This window comes from Arvicanthis niloticus, chromosome 20 (genome assembly GCF_011762505.2).
Source record: "Arvicanthis niloticus isolate mArvNil1 chromosome 20, mArvNil1.pat.X, whole genome shotgun sequence".
Classification (NCBI taxonomy): Eukaryota; Metazoa; Chordata; class Mammalia; order Rodentia; family Muridae; genus Arvicanthis; species Arvicanthis niloticus.
In genome coordinates, this window is record NC_047677.1 from 17,878,481 (window position 1) to 17,899,362 (window position 20,882).

Consider the following 20,882-nt stretch of genomic DNA (forward strand, 5'->3'; position numbering starts at 1 on the left):
CCTCCCAAATGCTGGAATTAAAGGCCCGCCTGCCACATTTTAGCATCTTGTTTCGAAGCTGCACTTCCAAATTTCTCCGCCACGGGGCACCCATCAGTCAGCTGGTGTCCGCGGTTCTGCTAGGTGAGATGCTGCAACCCAAGCGCTACAAGCGGTCTCCCGGGTAACCACGTTTCACTTCCAGCAGGAGACCCCACCCACATTGGGTGGATCCTTCTTTCGTATCACGTGATCGCATTGGCTTGTGCAAGATGTGGCTTAAATGTCTTCCTCTTGCAACACAGGCGTGTTCGAAGTCCAACTTTCCTTGACCTAATACAGAAAGGTCCCTGGGGCATGGTGACAGTAGGTGGAACCTCCCTGGCCTGGAAGGACGCGAGCTCAGAGTTCCAGAAGGGTCTGCCGAAAAGCTCAGCAGCCGCAAGACCAGTAGCCTGGAGTCGCCAAGCTGGAGCTGGAAGTGGAGTTTCGTGGGTTCGGGGCCGCGGCTGCTGGGCAACGCCTCCTCCAGACCGAGACCCCAGCGCAGAATGACCAGAAGGCGGTGGCCTCCCGGCGGAGCGTGCTACGCTGGTTCTCCACCGCGGTCCTGTATGCCGCCTTCCTGGGGCTGGTGAGAGCTGAGGCTGCACCCCTACCAGGCTGGGGCGCGAGCCTCCTGCAGGGGACCTGCCCTTCCCAGCTGGACTCTTCCCCCTTCGCTGCCTGCATGTTCGCTCTGTGACTCTGGGCACTTCAGGCTCGTCAGCTATCTCATGGGCGCTATTTTAATCACTGAGGGTTGCTGTCCAGTTCGAAATTGATCTTACTGTTCTCTAACTGCAGCAAACTTCCCTAGCATTGGGTCTGTAGCCACCGCACTCTGAACTATCACTTACTACACAATAAACATTTTTTTTTTTCTCCTAGCACTTCCATTTCTGGGTGGCCATCCACTTGGTTTTGCAAATAGGCCCAAGGGGAAAGCGGCTTTTTCTTGGCCACACAGGTGTTTTAGTGGTAGAGCCCGAATGTGTCTTACTCTGCCCACGACCCTATTGCAAACAACCCTGCTGCTCTTCAGACATTTTCTTAGAGCAAACTGTCTCATCGGAAGTGCCTTTCACCAATCTCTGTGTAACCTGAAAAATTCCCTGTTACTTGGTAAATGTGATCTGGGGAAGTTGGGAGGTTGGGTTCCCCCAGAGAAAGCTACCCCCCGGCCCCTTTAACAGCATCTCAAAATTCGAAAGACTGACTGAAACCTTAAACACTGAAAAGCTTTTCTGTTAATTGATTAATTGATTGATCCAAACAGACTCTCAATTCATCACACTGTTAGGTTTTCTTCATGTTCTCATTTACTGTTTAAACTACAAAGGATGGTGGAATAGGAACATTTATGACTCCCCACTCCCAAAGGGACAGTTTTGCTATATAGCCCAGGCTGGTTTCAAACTCTGGGATTCTCCTGCCTCAGCCTCTTGAGTACTAGAATTATAGATATACAACACCACAACCAGCCCTGTTTATATCTTTTGAGGGGATATGACATGATGATATCAAGAAAATAATACTATGAAACTCAGTACAGTCCTTATTATGGTTGTCTCTGTGACTCAAACTGAGCATAATCGAACAATCTAAACATTACATTATGAGAGTTCAAAGTCTTCTATTCCTGCTATTGGTCAGAATTTTTGTTTGGGCTCTGGTGCTGACTAAGGACCACAGCCAGCTGTGAAATCTTTGTAGCTAGCCTGGTAACAGGCCACGGGAACCTGGAGATACACTTAGCTATGGGTAACAAGAAAGTATTAGGATGGCCAGGCTTGCCACCGTCGGGATGTCTGCAAACCAGCAGAGCTGCCCCTGCTCCCACAGACACCGCACCTTTGCTCTGAGAAGTTTCCTTAAGGTAACATTCACCACCACCAACATCAGCTATTTTGATGATATTATTATTATTATTATTACTACTATTATTGCTGTAACTGAATGCAGGGTCTTGTCCACTTAACGCACATGCTATCCCAGCCGATCTGTACCCAGCTCCTCAGCTGACCTTTCCAGTACTTTTTTAAATACAAGGTTTCACTATGTACATAACTTTGGCTGACCTGGAACTTGCTACACAGACCAGGCTTGCCTCAAACTCATAGAGATCCACCCACCTCAGCCTTCTGAGTGCTGGGATTCTAAGTTCGTGCTGCCACACTCAGTTTCACTACTCTTCAGATCGTAGTAAAAAACAAGAAGAAGTTAAGTATAACATTGTATTTTACTAAACACCACACACAGGCTCACAACATGGGCGAGAAGACCCAGAGCTTAATTTTGTTCCGCTAATTGACAAACATAAATGTTCTCATCTATCTTTCTGAGAGTGCTTTTCACACTTCTGAACAACGCGCAAAATCTCTGATTTACTACGACACACAAAATTTCTCCACTCTCAAATCTTAGCTTCAAGTACCATACAACGGCACCACCTACTGCCCAGGGTGAATTCAGGGTTATCGGGACTTTTCTTCAGCGCATGCTCACTCATATCCATGGCATGGTCGGAACTGATTTTGGAAGCTTGCTTATTGCCTACTGCACGGTCGGAACTGACTTTGGATATTGACTGCTTTGGTATGGTGGTGGGAAGTATGGAAACTTTAAGGAAAACAATTCAGAAGGCAAGAGAGACCTGTGTCAGACGACAAGCTCTAAATGAGCAGAGAAGCCCAACAGAGTGGAGAGATTCTCCATGGATCAACCTTGGTCCCTGGGGACTGAAAAACATGGCTACCTAGGGTCATCTGAGCAGAACTCTGTCACGTTTGTTTAGCTCTTGAACAAGGTCCACTGGAAAACATTTTTGTGCTCCCTTAGCATGAAGTAAAGTTGCATAGGATCATGTAGCAGAAAGAGGCTTTCCTGAATTTAGTGGTCATATAGATCATGTGACCTGTGTGCTCAAAACCAACCCCTTGCAGACATCACAGAGACTGATTTCCTATATTTGCTGGTGACTAAGTTATTAATTGGAGAGTCGAAGCTGTATTCCCAGTAAGTGTATGAGGCACACAGTAGTGCTGCCCAGCATATCCAAGAGAGCTTGCTCCTCTTCTTCTGGGGTCATGGTGATGGATTAAAACGTAGAGCAACACTGGCCATAGTAGCAGGGATTCCTGATTTGGGGTATTGATTAATCCATAAACCCAATAGCTGCTGTTTTGTCTTTGTGGTGGTATTGTTGTTACATGGCATTGGCCTTAGAGTGGCCTCCACGGTACTGTTATGTATCTCCTCATAAGGAAGTGGGCAGGATAGGGACACTTGGTGATGGAGGAAAGAGGGTTTTCAGTAACAGGTCAGTCTTGATCCATGAGTTAACTGTCCCTACCAAGGATGTCTTCTGTTTCTTGGGAGAAACATTCCTGGTCAGGTCTGCTATAAGGTTCCCAACAGATGCATAGTTTCAAGAGTCTTGAGAGCAGTTGATCTAGGACTGAGGGCTCTGATGTTTTGTAGCAGAACAAACACTGGTATAGGAGCCACTTCCATGTGGGAGTGGTTTCCAACAGAGGGAGCCACTTACTGGTGTCTAAAGTTTCTAAAGGACTGTTGTTCAGGATCTAGGTCGTGAAAGTACAGGCCATCATTAGTTGGCGGTGAAGGATTTCTTTGACCTCGTGACTGTGCTTTGGCCTTAACTACTGAGTCATATCACACTTCATTTGAATGGAGTGAGAGATGTGGCCTTGCAGTGGCTTTGTCACAAGGCTTAGTAAGTCCGTGCTCCCTCATGGGAGTGGATCCAATTGCCACCAATTGGTAGTGCCACTGACGGGCAATCTGGCTAATCCAGGAGCTTAATGCTACTGTGTCTGTGACACTGGTGCCATGAAACAAGTATTACTGTTGCTGAAGAATTGAGCGGGGGCGGGGCCAGGGGGAGGAAGACACGTCCTAAGAGGAAAAATGCATTTTTCGTCACAGTAGTTATTTATAGCATTAGCCATTCTGTATAGGAATGCTTCCATCCGCCCAGAAGAGAAACACTGAAATCAGCAAATGAACGAACCTCAAACTGTTCAAATCGTCCAAGAGTTGCTAGGGTATGAGGTTCTTATCATCTTACCAAAATGGGTGCGACTAACCAGACATCAGCCGTGAGCCTCTTGTGCAGTTTTCATAGTTTTCAAATCCATTGATGTTTGTTAACGTTTGACTTACTTTAGCTCCTCCATGATGAGTCTTGGAGTGCTGAGCTTTTGCTGTCGGAAGCTATGAGAACCCAGTCACACCACACAGACATCCACGCTACCCCAAGACCAAGCCTGGCAATGCATTTACATCCCTCACACCAGTTTGCTTGTCTAGTTTGGTTGCCCGAAACTGCTTATTAACTAGGCTGGTGTATTTGATTCGGGTCCATCTAGTGGAGCTCATTGTAACTGCACAGCTCACCAACTTCACTACTCGCTTACTTGGAATGAAAATCTGCCAAATCATTTTTCTTTGTACTTAATTCTTGTGCTTCATATTTATGAGTCATTTTGTTTCTTCACTAGAATTATACGTGTTAGCTATTCCATGGGACATCCTTAGAAATACCAGAACTCTGTACTTAGGATCCTTCCACGACTGCCAACACTAAGCAGACATGGAGCAAACAACTGCCCATGACAAGACGTAAAATGGCCATGGCTTGAATCTGATGAAAATTCACTACAGCAGTGAAGCACTTGACAAGAAAAGTTGGATATTTCTGCCACATATAAATTCTCAAAACATGATATGACTTGTAGCTACATTATCTGTGTTGGCCAGAACTCTCAGCTGATCCTCCTGCCTCAGCCTCCTGATTATTTGGGACTACACATATGGGCCATTGTTGCAGACTCCTGTATATAGTTAAAGATAAATATCAGAATTATGATTGCTGGTAATATATTAGGAACACTGCATTTCTACAAATCTCACATAATTTCTGAAATATTAACACATCAACACAAATGCAACTCAAAGAGATTTTAACATTGCTTGTTTGACAGTGCTTCCCATATTATATATCAAGTCACCCAATTAATTTGTTAATTTGTTAATTAATCTATTTATGGGAATATAGATCATGTTTTTGAGAAAGCCCAAAGGACTTTCTGAAAGGCCTCAAATTAATTCAAGGTAAAAAAAAAAAACAACATGATTTAATTTGAAAAAGGTCATAAACATATCAAAAGTTTAACACATTTGATCAACGTAGAATCGCAGGGCATAGTGAACAATAATTGTCTTTCATTTAACCAAAGTGACATTAACACTTCAAACTAAATTTTAAACATCACGTAACTGTGGGGTAATCTTGGATCTGTTAGTAAAGGGAACTCAGTTTCCTTAAGTTCTTTTTAAAAATGTCACAAATACAGCATGAAGCACAGGAAATGATCTTGGTCATTTCTGTGAATCTTTGCTTCTTGAGCCAACTACCTCAAATGAAACAATAACAACAGATCCTTCATATTTCCTGTTGAGCACCATCCAGTGTACCAGGAACACGAGAAAAGCAAGTTCTAGTTCTACAGTGAGCCTTAGCATAAATGCTCAATTTCTAGGAAAACTTCCAAACAATTCTCTTCCACGCTCAGCCAGCTAGGCCTACAGAGCGTTCTTTTCACAAGATTCTAACCCATTCTACTTTGGGCATATGTTCTTAGTTTAGAGCAACAGTCCTGTTTTAAGAGAAAAGGGAATTCATTTTTCCTTGATCATGCATCTTCATACTTTACAATTTTCCTCACTATCTTGGTGATAGTAAGAATCACCATGACATTATAAAATAAACTTATGAAATAAAGACATTATTTGGGGCTCACAGTTTCAGAGGACTAGAGTCTGTAACCACCATGGCCAGGAGTGTGACAGCAGAGACAGTCAAGCATGTCACTGAAGCAGTAGCTGAGAAATTATGTGTTGAAACAACAACGACATATGGTGGGGGCGGGCACAGAAAGAGACAGAGACAGAGACAGAGCCACAAATACAGAGAGAGACAGAGACAAAGAGACAGAGAAAGAGAGAATAAACACTGAGAATGGCTAGGGCTTCTAAAATTTCTAAGCCCATTCCCAGTGACACACCTCCTCCAATCCTTCTCCAACAAGGCCACACCTCCTCCAACAAGGCCACACCTCCTCCAACAAGGCCACACCTCCTAATCCTTTCCAAACAGTTCCACTAGCTGGGGACCAAGTATTCCAAACATATGAGGCTATAGGGGCCATTCTCATTCAAACACTGCATTCCACTCTCTGACCCCCATAGACTTGTGGCCATCTCACAATACAAAACGCATCTATTCCTACTTCAGAGTCCTCATGGTCTTTCATAGTCTCAACACAGTTTGAAAGACCAAAGTCTCTTCTGAGACTCAAGGCAATCTCTTAACTGTCAACTCAAAAAATCATATCACATACTTCCAACATGGAACGGCACAGAATATGCATTACAATTCCAAAAGAGAGTAACAGGGGGATATCGAGGAAATACTGAACCAAAGCAAGACCGAGAACTGGCAGGGCAAGCTCCAAATCCTGTAGATCTTAGTGAATGTCAAAGAGCTTAGACGGCTCTGCTCTCCCAGTTTTGCTGACTACAACACACTTCTCTCTCGAGTGCTCGGTGTTTCCACTCTCCTTGCAGCTCTCCTTGGAAGACACCCCAGAGTGCTGGCATCTACAGTGTTGCCATCTTAGGTGGGGTTTCTAGCACAATCCAGGCTTCACTTTACAGCTTCATGCAGTGGCCTCTCTGGGCCTCCATGAAAGGAAACCCCTTACCACATGCCTGGCTTCAGCAGCCTTCCTTAAAGCTTTACTTAATGGAGGAAAGATTCCACAGCCCCCATACTCCTGCATCCTTGCAGAATCACGTGGCTGAAGCTGTCAAGTTCTGCTGCCTGTTTGGTGGGAACTGGTCCCTCTTGGATTTTTGCTTAAGATTTTCTCTGTTGAAAAAATCTCTCATTTTTATAAGCTGGAAGCTTAGCTAGGTGGTGTCTTGCCCTGAGAACGTGGCTTCCTTTATTCCACTTCATACCAGGCCTCTTCTTATCTCTTTCAGCACAAGACTTGACTCCAACATTAAATTTCTTTCTGTTCTTTTTCTCCCTAAACTGTATGTTTTGTGTTTCTTTTTTCAACTTTTTGCTCTTTTTTTTTTTTTTAAATTATGCATCTTTATTTTTCATTTTATGTGCCTGCATGTCTGTCTGTGTGAGGGCATCCAATCCCCTGAAACTGGAGTTGCAGACGGTTATGAGGTACCATGTGGGTGTTGGGAATTGAACCCAGCTCCTCTGGAAGAGCAGCCAGTGCTCCCAACCACTGAGTCATCTCTTCAGACCCTGCTTCTTCTTCTTTTTAGTGGCAGAGCTGCATAAAAGTCATTGCTAATAACCAAGTGACTGAGTCAATACTAAAGCTGTCTTGAAATATCCTCTGCCAATGAAATTAACCCATAACTTTTTAATTTAGCCTCAAACGGTTCTTAGTGCAAGACAAAAAATAGCCACATTCTTTGCCAAAATATCATGAGAATGATAAGAAGCCCAGTTGCTACTATTTGTTCCCCTCTGGAGCCTCTTGGGCTCGGCCTCCATAGTTCACACTGCTGTTTCTCATCACTACTGTCTTCTAAGCTTCACTCACAACATCCAAATGCTTTCCTAGTCCGCAGTCCCACAGTCTTCCAATCCCCAAACACCCAGCATGGCCAGGCTTGTCTCAGCAGTAGTCCACTTCCCAACTGTACTTACTGTACTTACTTTTCTATTGCTGTGATAAAACACCATGACCAAAGCAACTTATACAACAACAACAACAACAACAACAACAACAAAAATAATTTGGAGCTCACTGTTCCAGAGGGTTAGAGGCCATGACCATCACAGTGGGGAGTGTGGTGGCAGGCAGGCAGGCAGGCAGGCAGGGAGGCAGGCAAGGAGGCAGGCAAGGAGGCAGGCAAGGAGGCAGGCAGGCAGGCAGGCAGGCAGGCAGGCAGGCAGGCAGGCAAGGAGGCAGGCAGGCAGGCAGGCAGGCAGGCAGGCAGGCAGGCAGGCAGGCAAGGAGGCAGGCAAGGAGGCAGGCAGGCAGGCAGGCAGGGAGGCAGACAGGGAGGCAGGCAGGGAGGCAGGCAGGCAAGGAGGCAGGCAGGCAGCAGGCAGGCAGGCAGGCAGGCAGGCAGGCAGGCAGGCAAGGAGGCAGGCAGGGAGGCAGGCAGGGAGGCAGGCAGGCAGGGAGGCAGGCAGGCAGGCAGGGAGGGAGGGAGGGAGGCACGCAGGCAGGCAGGCAGCACAGTGCTGGAGCCATCACTGTTGAGATAACAACCAGGAGACGGAGTGAGAGAAAGCTAACTGGGAGTGATGTGTGCTTTGGAAACCTCAAAGCCCCCAGTGGCATACCTCCCACGACAAGGCCACACCTCCTAATCCTTACCAAAGAGTTCGACCAACTGGGGACCAAGTAGTCAAACATAGGGTCCTATGGGCCTATGGGGGCCATTCTCATTAAAACCACACTCATAAAAGGCACATCTCTTTGTATAATTGCACAAGGCTCCTTGTTTTTAGTAATCTTATTTTCATGTATTAGAAATTTAAAATGTATTGACCCTAGCTTCCATCAGTGATAGCAAATGTGTCACTGTCAATTTTATCCAGTCGTGTGTAGACCACTGGATCTATTGATCATAATTCCTAAAAGAAGCACGTGCTCTTAGGATAACCTGCCAACATGGTACAGATATGTTCACTAATGGTCCCGATCTTTAGTCTCTGTGAGAAGAAACTATAGAAGAGGCAGAATGCTGCCACTAGTCTTTTGGCCTCCGTCTGGTTTTTGCTAGCTCTAGGTTTAAATTATTTGTACAGATTTCTCTCATCCCTAACTGTACATTTCTTTAAAAAGTATTTTTAAAATGTGTATCAGTGTTTTGCCTTCATGTGTGTCTGTATGCCTCATGCATTGCTGGTGCCCAAGGGGGCAGAATCGGTGTGAGATCCTCTAAGACTGGAGTTCAGACAGCTGGGAGCTGCCAGGTGGGTGCTGGGAGTTGAACTCAGGTTCTCTGGGAGAGCAGCCAGTAGTTTTAACCACTAAGTGACTTCTCCTGCTCCTAGACGCACATCCTGGGTGATAAGAAACTTTTCTAGAGACTTTTCTCTTACGTCTTGTGCTTGAGAATGCCGATAAACATGAGGTATCAAGTGTCTCCATACGATGTTTTTCTTGCTGAAAAAAAAATACAACAGATAAGTTTAATCTGTAGTAGCCCTAAGGAGAAAAAGATAAGTATACACATATATATTTACATATATATTATATTTAATAGTGAAAATTCTATGAAAATATAAAATATTTTTTAAAAATCTATTTAAAAACTTCTGTTTGATTAACCATACTACCCAAGTCATATAAAACCAAAACAAATGTGGTTAATTTCTTTTTTTTTTTTTTTTGAGACATTTGTAATGCTACTCTCTTTTTAGATTTGTTTTATTCTTTGTGTACTAGTGCTTAGTCTGCGCATAGGTACGTACACTGCATGCATTAGATACCCCGTAACTAGAGGTATGGATGGCTGTAAGCCTCTGTGTGAGTGTCAGAAACCAAACCAAATCCTTTGCAACAGCATCAAGGGCTCTTAACTGCTGGGCCATCTTTCTGGGCCCAGGAATCTTCTTAAATAAAATGATTCTTAAATTTAATTTAGGGGCTGAAGAGATAGCTCACTTAAGAGCACTAAGTGCTCTTCCAGAGGACCCAGGTTCAAACTCTAGCACCCACATGGCAGTTCATAACTATCTATAACCCTTAGATTTGACACACTCACATAGAGATACATACAGGCAAAACACCAATCACATAAAATAAAAATAGACATGTTTAAAGAAAAGAAAAAAAGAGTTAAATTAAATTTAGCAATATAGCCAATGTAATAGCACATACAAATACAGACAGATATACTTCAACATATAAGCAACAGATATTAGTGTTTTCATTTAAAAAGTCTGGGCAGAGCCAGGCATAGTGGCACATGCCTTTAATCCCAGCACTTGGGAGGCAGAGGCAGGCAGATCTCTGAGTTCGAGGCCTGCCTGGTCTACAGACTGAGCTCTAGGAAAGCCAGGGCTATGCACATCTAAAAAGAAACGGTGTCTCTAAACACATACATACATACATACATACATACATACATACATACATACAAAAATTCTATTGATCTTGTGTTGCGTGCAATTTAAAAGAAATCATTCTTGTTCCTTTGTTCAGGGCTGTTTAGCTCTGAGATCGCTCTCCAGCCAGCCCACGCTCCACCTGGTTACCTCTTCCTCTCGGCTAGCTTTGCCAAGCCAGAGCTCCGAGATTGTGCTCCTGCCAGCCCACTTTTGCTCCGTGGATGGAAAACACTAGACAGTTTTAATATTTTAAAACTAGACAGACAGCACAATTGCTGGACTCTTGTTAGCTAACCTATTTGAGCCAACCGCCAGTGGCGGAGGCCACTATTACCAGCGCCCCAAGATCGTACATGGCGGTTTGCATCCTCACATTCCAAAAACTGGTCCGAATCCCTCTTTCTCTCCCTCTTCTCCTGGGACCCGGAAGTCCCACCTTTTTCCCTTCGCCCAGCAATTGGCTTCTGCCTCCTTTATTGACACAATCAATAACCAATTAAGGACTCGACACCTCCCTCTATAATCTTATGGCATCTTTGAAAGCTCTACTTTTCAAATGCTCCTTCTAAGTGAACAATCTAATCAAACACCCACATTTTGCCCACTAAAAGTCAATGGCACCCTTAGTAGGGTTAACTCGTTTTCTATAAAGTACACAGGTTCTGGGCCCATCACCTTTCTTAATAAAGTTAACAGATGATAATGAATTTAATGAAATTAGCAGACTCCCAAGTCCTCCTCAGATTTTTTTTTAAAGGGTCTGCCTAAGGCCCCTGGTTGGATACAGTCCAGTTAATTATCAGATTGAAAGACATCCTAGACTTAATCCAGCATAAACTGCTCAAGTACAATCAAGAGTCCAGTACACACATCTATATCATCCTAATCAAAGTGGAAACCTGCTCGTGATCCTGGCTGTCTTGTGAGATCTTGGGGATCAGGAAACTCTGGCCGGAACATCTGTCTGAGTATTTGGTGCTGTCACGACCAATGGAGGTCTAGTCCCAATCATCCATCTGATGCTAAGAAGTCTAATTTAGCAAGAGTTCATTTGAGCACATTCACTAATTGTTAATTTGGCAAGCCGGGCAGTGGTGGTGCACACCTTTAATCCCAGCACTTGGGAGGCAGAGGCAGGCAGATTTCTGAGTTCGAGGCCAGCCTGGTCTACAGAGTGAGTTCCAGGACAGCCAGGGCTATACAGAGAAACCCTGTCTCGAAAAACAAAAACAAAACAAAACAAAACAAAAAAACAAAAAAAGAATTTGGCAGCTCCTCGAGCCAATGGGAGTAGGACAGAAAGATTTATAGACAGAAGAAGGAAGTCTTATTTGGACATAACCCCATGTTATACACCCCATGAGATCAGCCATGAGTTATGAGAGATAGGCTCACACAGTTACAGTGTGCTGACAGGTTAGGTTAGACGTCACTACATACCAAAGTGGCTATAGACCAGAGTTATTGTTAAAACCATGCTGTACCTCTGCCTGTAATATTTTGCAAGGAAGATTGACATTCTATGCTTCTGATGGCTGAAGTTTTTTTTGAAAAGCAGTGTAGATTTCAGTAAGTCCAACTGACTTGTCTCTTATGTATTCTATATGTGCAGAACCCCATGTGCACCAAAAAATTACTGTTCTAATGATATAAGAAGTGAGACCAGGTCTAGGTGATACCTCAGAGGTTCAGATTCCTCGCTGTTCTTCCAGACGAGCCATGTCCCATTCCCAGCTACTACGTCAGGTGACTTGAAATTGTCTATAACTCTCATTCCAGGAAACCTAAAGCCTTCCTTGGGCCTTCTTGGAACCTTCAAACACATGGCACACCACACACACACACACACACACACACACACACACACACTAAAAATAAAGATGTAAAATGAAGCAATTTGGTAATTTTAAACTTTTGACATGTAAACTCTCATGTTAGTGATTATAACATATGTATCTCACGCTATTGAAAACTATTTCAAATATATATGTGAATCTATATTTCAAAAGTATTTCAAGCTTATGATAAATTCATATTTATAAACTTGTTTTATTTATTATTTTATTATTTTGAAACGAGGTCTCATGTTGCCCAGGCTAGATTTGAACTTGCTTATAAACCTGAAGATGACCTTGAACTCCTTGGTCCTTCTCCCTTCACACCAGGAATGCTGGGATTACGGATGTGCACCACTGCACTCAGTCTTGTTCGGTGCTGGGAAGTGAGCCCTGGCTTTGTCCATGTTAGGTAGACACTGCACCACTGAGCCACACCCCACCCAGATTTATTATCATTGATATATTGTCATGCTAAACATCCAATGTAGACTTGAACATGGTTGGCAAACACTCTGTCACTGATTTATATCTCCAGTTTCATATTAATGTTTATTTAAGTAGGAAAAGCTACAAGAGTTAAATCAGTTTGGGGCTGGAGAGATGGCTTAGCACTTAAGAATGCTGGCTATCGCCGGGCGGTGGTGGCGCACGCCTTTAATCCCAGCACTTGGGAGGCAGAGGCAGGCGGATTTCTGAGTTCGAGGCTAGCCTGGTCTATCGAGTGAGTTCCAGGACAGCCAGGGCTACACAGAGAAACCCTGTCTCGAAAAACCAAAAAAAAAAAAAAAAAAAAAAAAGAATGCTGGCTATTATTCTTCCAGAGGACATGGGTTCGATTCCCCACATCCACATGGTGGTTCACAACCATTCATCACTCTAGTTCCAAGGGATCTGACGCCCTCTTCTGGCCTCCTAGCACACCACATGCCATGGTGCACATGCATTTAAAACACTCACAAAACACTCACAAACATAAAAGTAAATAAATATTTAATATTTTTTTAAAAGAATTTAATAGTTTTGGGGGGAGAAACTTTGAAATGGGGAAAATCAACTAAGGTCTATGGCTCTAGTAATATTAGTATCATCATTAAAAAGTTTTGCTTACTGTGAATGGGCCTTAAAATAATTTTCTGCTTTGTAACTCACTCCTCAGAACATTTTTGTGGTAGATAAAAAAAAAGAAAGAAAGAAAGAAATGAATATTATCTTGTTTACAAGTAAATCTTTCATCTTCTTTTTAATTTCAGGGAATGACTGTTGCCATATTAGGACCCACATTTCCAGACCTGGCGAGAAACGTGAACCGCAACGTCAGCAGCCTTTCCGAAATCTTCGTGGGCCGCGCCCTCGGCTACTTTTGTGGCTCTGTGGTTGGTGGGGTGCTTTTCGACTGCATGAATCAGTTTCTACTTTTGGGTAAGTAAGCATTAACGTTTGTCTACAACTTGGCACTAAGTATGAAAAGCGCAGGCTTAATGCAGACTCCACAACAGAAAACGGTCGGTGTGTGGGCAACCTTCCTGGCAGCTGCGCGTCCGTGCCTGCTACCTTGGTGGCTGGAGGGACTCTGTATTGAGCCCTTCGGAGGCTCATTGGTCCTCAGGTTTGTGTGTTAGAAATCCGGAGTCTACACTTTCCGCTCTCAACACTGATCAACTACTCAGCTCTGCACATTTGGGGGTAGGGCAGGACTTCCGGGGCCGTAGAGCTCAGAATGAGCTCTTGACATCTGGCCAGGCTCCTGTGAATTGAACATGAAGAGGAAGGAGATGAAGGGGAACTGATGTCAGCTGTATTTTTACCCATGCTTTCCTGTCTATCAGCCATGAACCCAGACTGCTTTTCCATATTATGGGGGAAAAAAATGGCAAAGTTCTTACCATACTAACAATTGAATAAATTGATTTTATTTATGGAATATTTAGATTCACATTACTACCTGTGCAAGAAAGGAAAATAGTATATCATTTGTGTGTGTGTCGGGGAAAGTGGGGGGAGGTCCCTGCAAATACCATGGCCAGCAGAGTAATGACCCTTGTGAAGCAAGAAGGAAATCCAGTTCAACATGACTTAGTTAAGCTGCCATTGGTTCAAACTTCAAGAATCGGACACCAAGCAGTTTATCTTGTAGACATCTAAGTACAGTACAGTTTTGGAAAAACAAGTTTTCTGGTAACAATGACCTCAATCCCAATGCTAGTACAATAAAGCTTAAGGCCTGACTACATCAAAACTCTTTTTCAGCCACGCAGTGGTGGCGCACGCCTTTAATCCCAGCACTTGGGAAGGAGGAGGCAGGTGGATCTCTGAGTTTGAGGACAACCTGGTCTACAGAGTGAGTTCCTGCACAGCCAGGTCTACACAGAGAAACCCTGTCTCCCAAACCAAACCGAACTGAACAAACAAAAACCTCTTTTACGAAGTACATGTGACCTCTTCCGTAACAATGAGCTCTGTAGCTTAAGGACCTGGCGGAAGATCAGGTATGGTCTCTGTCATAGCATGTGTGACATCTCTCCTGGGAACTGGTTCTATTGACTGAGAAACAATGAATGCTCAAGTTAAGTGTCTAGGGAGGAGAGTCTGAGGGATCTGGTGTTGGCCGGACCCTACAGATAGCACACATCACCAGACTATTAACAACATCCACCCCGCCTTCTGAGAGGAAAGCAGGAATGCATCTCTCATGCTGAAGAGGCAACCCCGCATGTTTCACTGCTCCCCTGGTGCTGATCTATGAGCACGAAGACCTCGTGCCCGCTGAATGAAAAAGGAAATAAAAAGAAAAGCACATGACTTCGCCTAGGCATGGTGGAGAGAAAGTCTATATATTTTTTTTTTTTTGTTTTGTTTTGTTTTTGTTTTTTGAGACAGGGTTTCTCTGTGTAGCCCTGGCTGTCCTGGAACTCACTTGGTAGACCAGGCTAGCCTCGAACTCAGATATCCGCCTGCCTCTGCCTCCCAAGTGCTGGGATTAAAGGCGTGCGCCACCACCGCCTGGCTGAGAGAAAGTCTATTGTAGATGAAAGGGAGAACATAGCCAGAGGCATCTGGGTGAGTTCAGAGTGAACATGACCAGACTGAGCTGGACCCTGAGGGGTGAGGGGTTGAGGGGGAAAAGGAAGAGAGGGAACCACATACAACAGTCAAGAAAAAGGCACAAAAGGGTCAGGTAGCCAAGATGCAAAATGGCCGGATTATAAAGGGGAAAGCCTCTGGGGGAAGGGCGGCCCATCCTTAGGCTAGAGAGTTCAGGGTGGGAGGCAGGATATGACAGGGTCTCTCTATGTAGCCCTGGCTGTCCCATAACTTAGTATATAGACCAAGTTGGCCTCAAATTCGGGAGATCCACTGCTCTCTGCCCCCTAAATCCTACCATTAAAGGCATACACCACCAACACCCAGTAATTATTTTTATCTTATAATCCATAATGATAATATAGGATTTACATGTCGTAACCCATTTGTATAAATTCCCTAATTATCCAGTCTTAATGTGACTTTCCTTTCATTGTTGCTTTGAGCCACTGGCTTGACCCTGTGGGAACACGGTCTCTATAACTGAGGTTTCACCCCTTTCTTAGGAACCTCACTGTTGGCTACCACAGTTGGTCTTTATCTTGTCCCCTTCTGCAAGACGGCAACATTGCTGATTGCCATGATGTCTGTGTTTGGTGTCTCATTTGGCGCTCTGGATACAGGTTAGTGACTCCAACTGTTATCACCGGGGAAAGTGGATAAAGTTACACTGTCACCCCCAAAGCCTTGTGACATGACAGGGTCCTACTGAGATGGCCATGGGTTCACTCATTTAAACCCACCCTTCTAGCAGCTGTGTTTCGTGCCAACCAGGGCACCAGTTTTGAACAACTAATGGTTAAATGAGCTAAAATATATTTCCCTGTTTGAGAGTATTGATTTGTACTGTCCAAATGGGAAGGGACCCCTTCCCTGCGAGTAATTACAGTGTGGTTAAAGGAAGGGCTCTCATTGTGAGACAAAATTTAATCACATTTATTATTACTATTATTTATTATTATTATTATTATTATTATTATTATTATTATTATTGGTTTTTCTTTTTTTATAAGCTGGGCAGTGGTGGCACATGCCTTTATTTGTTTGTTTTGTTTTTGTTTTTTGAGACAGGGTTTCTCTGTGTAGCCCTGGCTGTCCTGGAACTCACTCTGTAGACCAGGCTGGCCTCGAACTCAGAAATCCACCTGCCTCTGCCTCCCAAGTGCTGGGATTAAAGGTGTGCACCACCACTGCCCAGTGCCAAGATCTTATACTTAGAGCATTTCTCATGTTCACACTGCAATGCATATCCATCTGATTTCTGATGTCAATGAAGCATTTTTGTTTGTTTTATAGAATTCTTTAGCTTTTTATTATTTTAATTATGTGCACGTTTTTGCATCTGTATGTGGGTATGTGCACCTGAGTGTGGGAGTTCAGGCAGATGAGACGTTGCCGATCCCATCAGAAACTGAAATTAGATGGACTTGTGAGCCAAGGGACTTGGGTGCTGGGAACCCAAATCTGGTCTTCTGCAAGAATAGTAAGAACTCTTAACTGCTGAGCTGACTCTAACCCCCCATCCCCACCCCTTTTCTTGTATTTTTACTAAGTTACTGTGTCTAGCAAATTATTTTCTCCATGTTTCATTGGCAGGTGCAAATGTCCTCATCTTGGCTCTTTGGGGGGACAAAGGAGCCCCACACATGCAGGCCTTGCACTTCTGTTTTGCCTTGGGCGCCTTTCTGGCTCCCCTGCTGGCTAAGTTGGCCTGGGGTACAGCAGCATCTGCTCAGAACCACACCGAGTCCGACTTTAACTCTCTAGTGCTGAACCGATCCTCCAAAGCCGCCTCAGACTCTGTGTTCGCGGTACCCGATGACATGAATCTGCTGTGGGCATATGCTTCTATCGGCACCTACGTTTTAGTAGTCTCTGTCTTTCTGTTTGGTCTGTTTTGTAAGAAACATTCAAGGCAGGAAAAGTCCGCAGCATCAGCTCAGGGAGCTCGCAGGGCTAAGTATCACTGGGCCCTGCTGTGCCTCCTCTTCCTCTTCTTCTTCTTCTATGTGGGAGCCGAGGTGACCTATGGCTCTTACGTATTCTCCTTCGCCACCACCCACGTCGGCATGGAAGAGAGCGAGGCAGCTGGCTTGAACTCCATCTTTTGGGGGACCTTTGCAGCCTGCAGGGGCCTGGCCATCTTCTTTGCGACGGTCTTACGGCCTGGAACCATGATCGTTCTGAGCAACATAGGCAGCCTGGCCTCGTCTTTCTTTCTGGTGCTTTTTGATAAGAATTCTCTCTGTCTCTGGATCGCGACTTCTGTGTATGGAGCCTCAATGGCAACCACGTTTCCCAGCGGCATCTCTTGGATTGAGCAGTACACCACCTTAACTGGGAAATCTACAGCATTCTTTGTAATTGGTGGTACCCTGGGAGAAATGGCCATTCCTGCAGTCATCGGAATTCTTCAGGAACACTACCCGGATCTGCCAGTGGTTCTGTACATATGTCTGGGCTCAGCCATATTCACGGCTGTTCTATTTCCTGTGATGTATAAATTAGCCACCTTACATTTGTAACATGGACGAAAGGAAAACACCTCGGGGTCAGAACACTCTGCCTTTTAAATGTGACCCATCAAGAAGAGAACGAATGGGAAGGTGCAGAAGAGCACCATGAGATGTATTTTGAAGTAGATGAACAATGCAGGAAGCAGTCTGTATCAGTTGTCTAGAACCCAGCCTTGGTGTCCTCACCAATTACTCTCAGGACCGTTGCTTTGGGTTAACGGTGCTGTTCATGCTTCTGTGAAATGCTGTGTTCATTTACTTATTTGTGATTGTGACCAGTACTTGACAAGAAGCCAAGGAAGGGCTTATTCTGTCTCACAGTTCGAGGGTGCGGTATATCATGGAGGGGTAAACACCGTTACAAGAGGCTCCATGTGTCAGGAGTTGGGGCTGGGATCCTTTGCATCTTGGTAGAACAGAATGCAGAGAGAAGAACAAAAGTGTGGCCCGGTGCAAAACCCTCAAGTCTTGCCCCTAGTGATGCACTTTCTCCTGAGGAGCCCCCACTTCCTCCGAAGGAGTCCCACCTCCTCCAGAGCAGCCCCACTTCATCCTGGGGAGCTCCATTTCCTCCAGAGGAGCCCCACTTCCTTCAGGGAAGCCCCACTTCCTCCAGGGGAGCCCTACTTCCTCCAGGGGAGCCCCACTTCCTAAGATTCCACAATGCTCTGAAACATTGCCCCCAGCCAGGAATCAAGTGATAAGATAAGCCCATGCTGGAGTCATTTCACATTCAAGGTATAGCAAGTACCATGTCAGAAACCAGGACAAAGGGCTAATACTTAGAGAAGACAGAGTTCTTACTGATTCTCTGTTCCTTGTGGAAGTGGGAAATTGAAGGGTCAAACTGAGGCCTCTGCATGGATTGGCCAAGCACTCTACCAACCTTCAGATCTTCAGCCCCTGGTTTTCTTAAATCCACACTTCTAAATAGACCAACCAGAGAAGATAGATCATCAGCAAAGTTTCGGTGGGCTCTGGGGAGTTCGGTTCCGAGGTCAGAGGTCACCGTGTAGGAAATGCTAAGATGTTTTGAATTGCAGCATGTTACATAAGTATTTCATGGTTTTGTAATCTTCATTTCTTGTTATGAGGCTGCTGTTTTGGCAGGGGTCATTAGACAGTGTTTTACTGTCTCTAACTTTCAGAGTGTGCAAAGCATTCATTCATGTTTGAAAAGATGGGTAATATTCAAATAGATCAACCATTGAGGAAAGCAATGTATTTGCTGAGCCAATGTCAGGCCATCCATACTCACCAGGAAAGTTGGACAGAATAGTTTCATGACAGATTGGACATGTACAGATGTTTTCAGTTTGTTTGACTTTACTGGTCAGTGGATTAAAGAGTGTTGATGACTTATCTTTCTATATTTACAAAGAGATTATGCGACAGGTTTTAAGAGAGCCGTCTACAAGGCTTGACTCTGCCTTCTAGGTCTATCTATGCCGAGGCTCTCGATGTGGCCTCGTTTTTCTCCGCTCCTGAGTTGTGATTCTAGGAATGAGAATGAGAAACTTTCCAAAATGAGTTTGTCTAGTATGTTTGCTGGAGCAGCCAACGGCTCATTTCAAATGAAGATCTAGACAGGAAGCTAGAAGGTCAGAGAGGTGCTACTGAATACAGACACAGGCCAGCTTCGTGTGCTACTGTCCATAGACCCGCTGGCTGTCTGAACAATGTGTTTGATATGAAGCTATGTGTTCCTTCACAGTTCAAGCATACCCCAACCAGAGTATGTTTTGTAGTCAACGATTAGTTAATATCACGACCAATTATAATTGACAGGTGCTTTCTATATACAGAATAAAGACAGTGTGATTTACATTCAGTGTTTTATATTAGTAAAAAATGGTGGTTACAGTTACGGCTTAGTAGACATGATACTACTTTTAAAGACAACTTTTAGGGGAGGAAAGCTATTTATTTATTTGTTTATTCTGAGAAGGGGGTCTTCCATTGCCATTTTGGCCTTGTCTCAAACGCTGGGACTCAAGTAGTCTGCCTTCCACAGCCACTTGAGTCCCTGAGAGCCTCCGGAATATACCAAACATCAGAGAGAATTTTTTTTTTAATATATGAATTTTTGTCTTTTTTCAGAGAGGATCTGTAGACAGTCTGTTTCAGTATTTGACAATAGAATGTATTTGGCTTTACTTGTGTTCAGAAGGGATCGGAGGCACTTTGTTTTACTACATCAGTGGAAGGGTGAATTTTTATATTGTGCTATCTAGAGATCTGTAGCTACCTTGTACCCCTGCCTTCAATATGAGAACTGCAGATGGGTCTTCTTGAGCCCTCAACTACCTCAGAAAGACACAGAATATCTGGGCCTGTTTCTGTATCTGACATGTCCTAGTAACAATTTGAGTAATAATCACATTATAAACACTATGAATACTTGATGACTTTCTTCTATCGTTAGGCAGTCTGTCTAGGGGTTGGAACAGTTGTGTCACCTGTCAGACAAAGCTCTGCCTCCCAGAGTTTCAAGCATCCGGGGAAAGATGGAATGCTGGCCTCAGGTTGGGGAGGAGAGAGACTACTGCATACTAAGTGTGACAAAACTTAGTGTGTTATCCTTTATAAATGAGTAGAATTCTGGGGTGATGTTATTTACTTCTTCGTTGTGAATGGCATTTAATTCCAACCTGATTGCAGTGAGTTTATCTTCTCTTACCTCTGTAACTTGCTTCTGAATAAATCTTTGTTTTAAGTGAAATGTCACACCTTTCTTCAGTAGAGGCCACATATAATATGCCCAGCACCGAGTGGTTCATGTAAGCACACTAACAGATCTGGAGAGAAAGGATGGTTGAAAGGTTCATGCTCTTTGTGCAATGCACTTTTCTCTTAGAGATTGGAAGTGTTGCCAGGGTCATGGTGGCACAGGCCTTTAATTCCAGGACTCAGAAGGTAGAGGCAGGTGGTTTTCTATGAATCTGAGGTCAGTGTGGTCTATAAAGCGAGTTCCAGGGACAGCCAGGGCTTTTTCGAGAAAGTTCTGTCTCCAAATACAAACAAACAAATAAACAAAAAAGAAAGAAAGTATCTCTGCTAGGGTCTGGGTCAGTTGCCTTTGTGTGAAAGAAGAATTAGAAAACAAAAACAAATAAACAAAAAAACCCTCTGCAATTCTTTGCACTTCCTAAAGCCCCGGGGGCCTTAGACTGTAGTACTGATTCCTTAAACTAGACATTCTGTCTTTAACATCTACTTCTGCAACACAGCGGTTTGTTT

General features: G+C 44.2%; 1 protein-coding gene across 2 annotated transcripts; it reads left to right on the forward strand.

The window, feature by feature from the left end:
• Positions 1-231: 231 nt before the first annotated feature.
• On the forward strand, positions 232-20,364 carry LOC117724702 (sodium-dependent glucose transporter 1C). 2 transcript variants are annotated; one of them, XM_076917187.1, is made up of 4 exons: positions 234-613; positions 13,296-13,464; positions 15,633-15,749; positions 16,723-20,364. In XM_076917187.1, exons 2-4 carry the CDS (start codon positions 13,299-13,301, stop codon positions 17,649-17,651), a joined length of 1,212 nt encoding a protein of 403 aa, XP_076773302.1. In that variant the 5' UTR covers positions 234-613; positions 13,296-13,298; the 3' UTR covers positions 17,652-20,364. The 2 variants fall into 2 exon arrangements, with proteins under 2 accessions (XP_076773303.1, XP_076773302.1); XM_076917188.1 differs by lacking the exon at positions 15,633-15,749 and having other exon boundaries at positions 232-613.
• The last annotated feature ends 518 nt before the right edge of the window (positions 20,365-20,882 follow it).

What these genes read in the sequence shown, in the direction of transcription:
- LOC117724702 (XM_076917187.1), top strand. Translation starts at nt 13,299, where the DNA reads ATGACTGTTGCCATATTAGGACCCACATTTCCAGACCTGGCGAGAAAC. An exon ending in GAATCAGTTTCTACTTTTGG is followed by an intron (nt 13,465 to 15,632) that starts GTAAGTAAGCAT and finishes CCCCTTTCTTAG; the next exon opens with GAACCTCACTGTTGGCTACC. An exon ending in ATTTGGCGCTCTGGATACAG is followed by an intron (nt 15,750 to 16,722) that starts GTTAGTGACTCC and finishes TTTCATTGGCAG; the next exon opens with GTGCAAATGTCCTCATCTTG.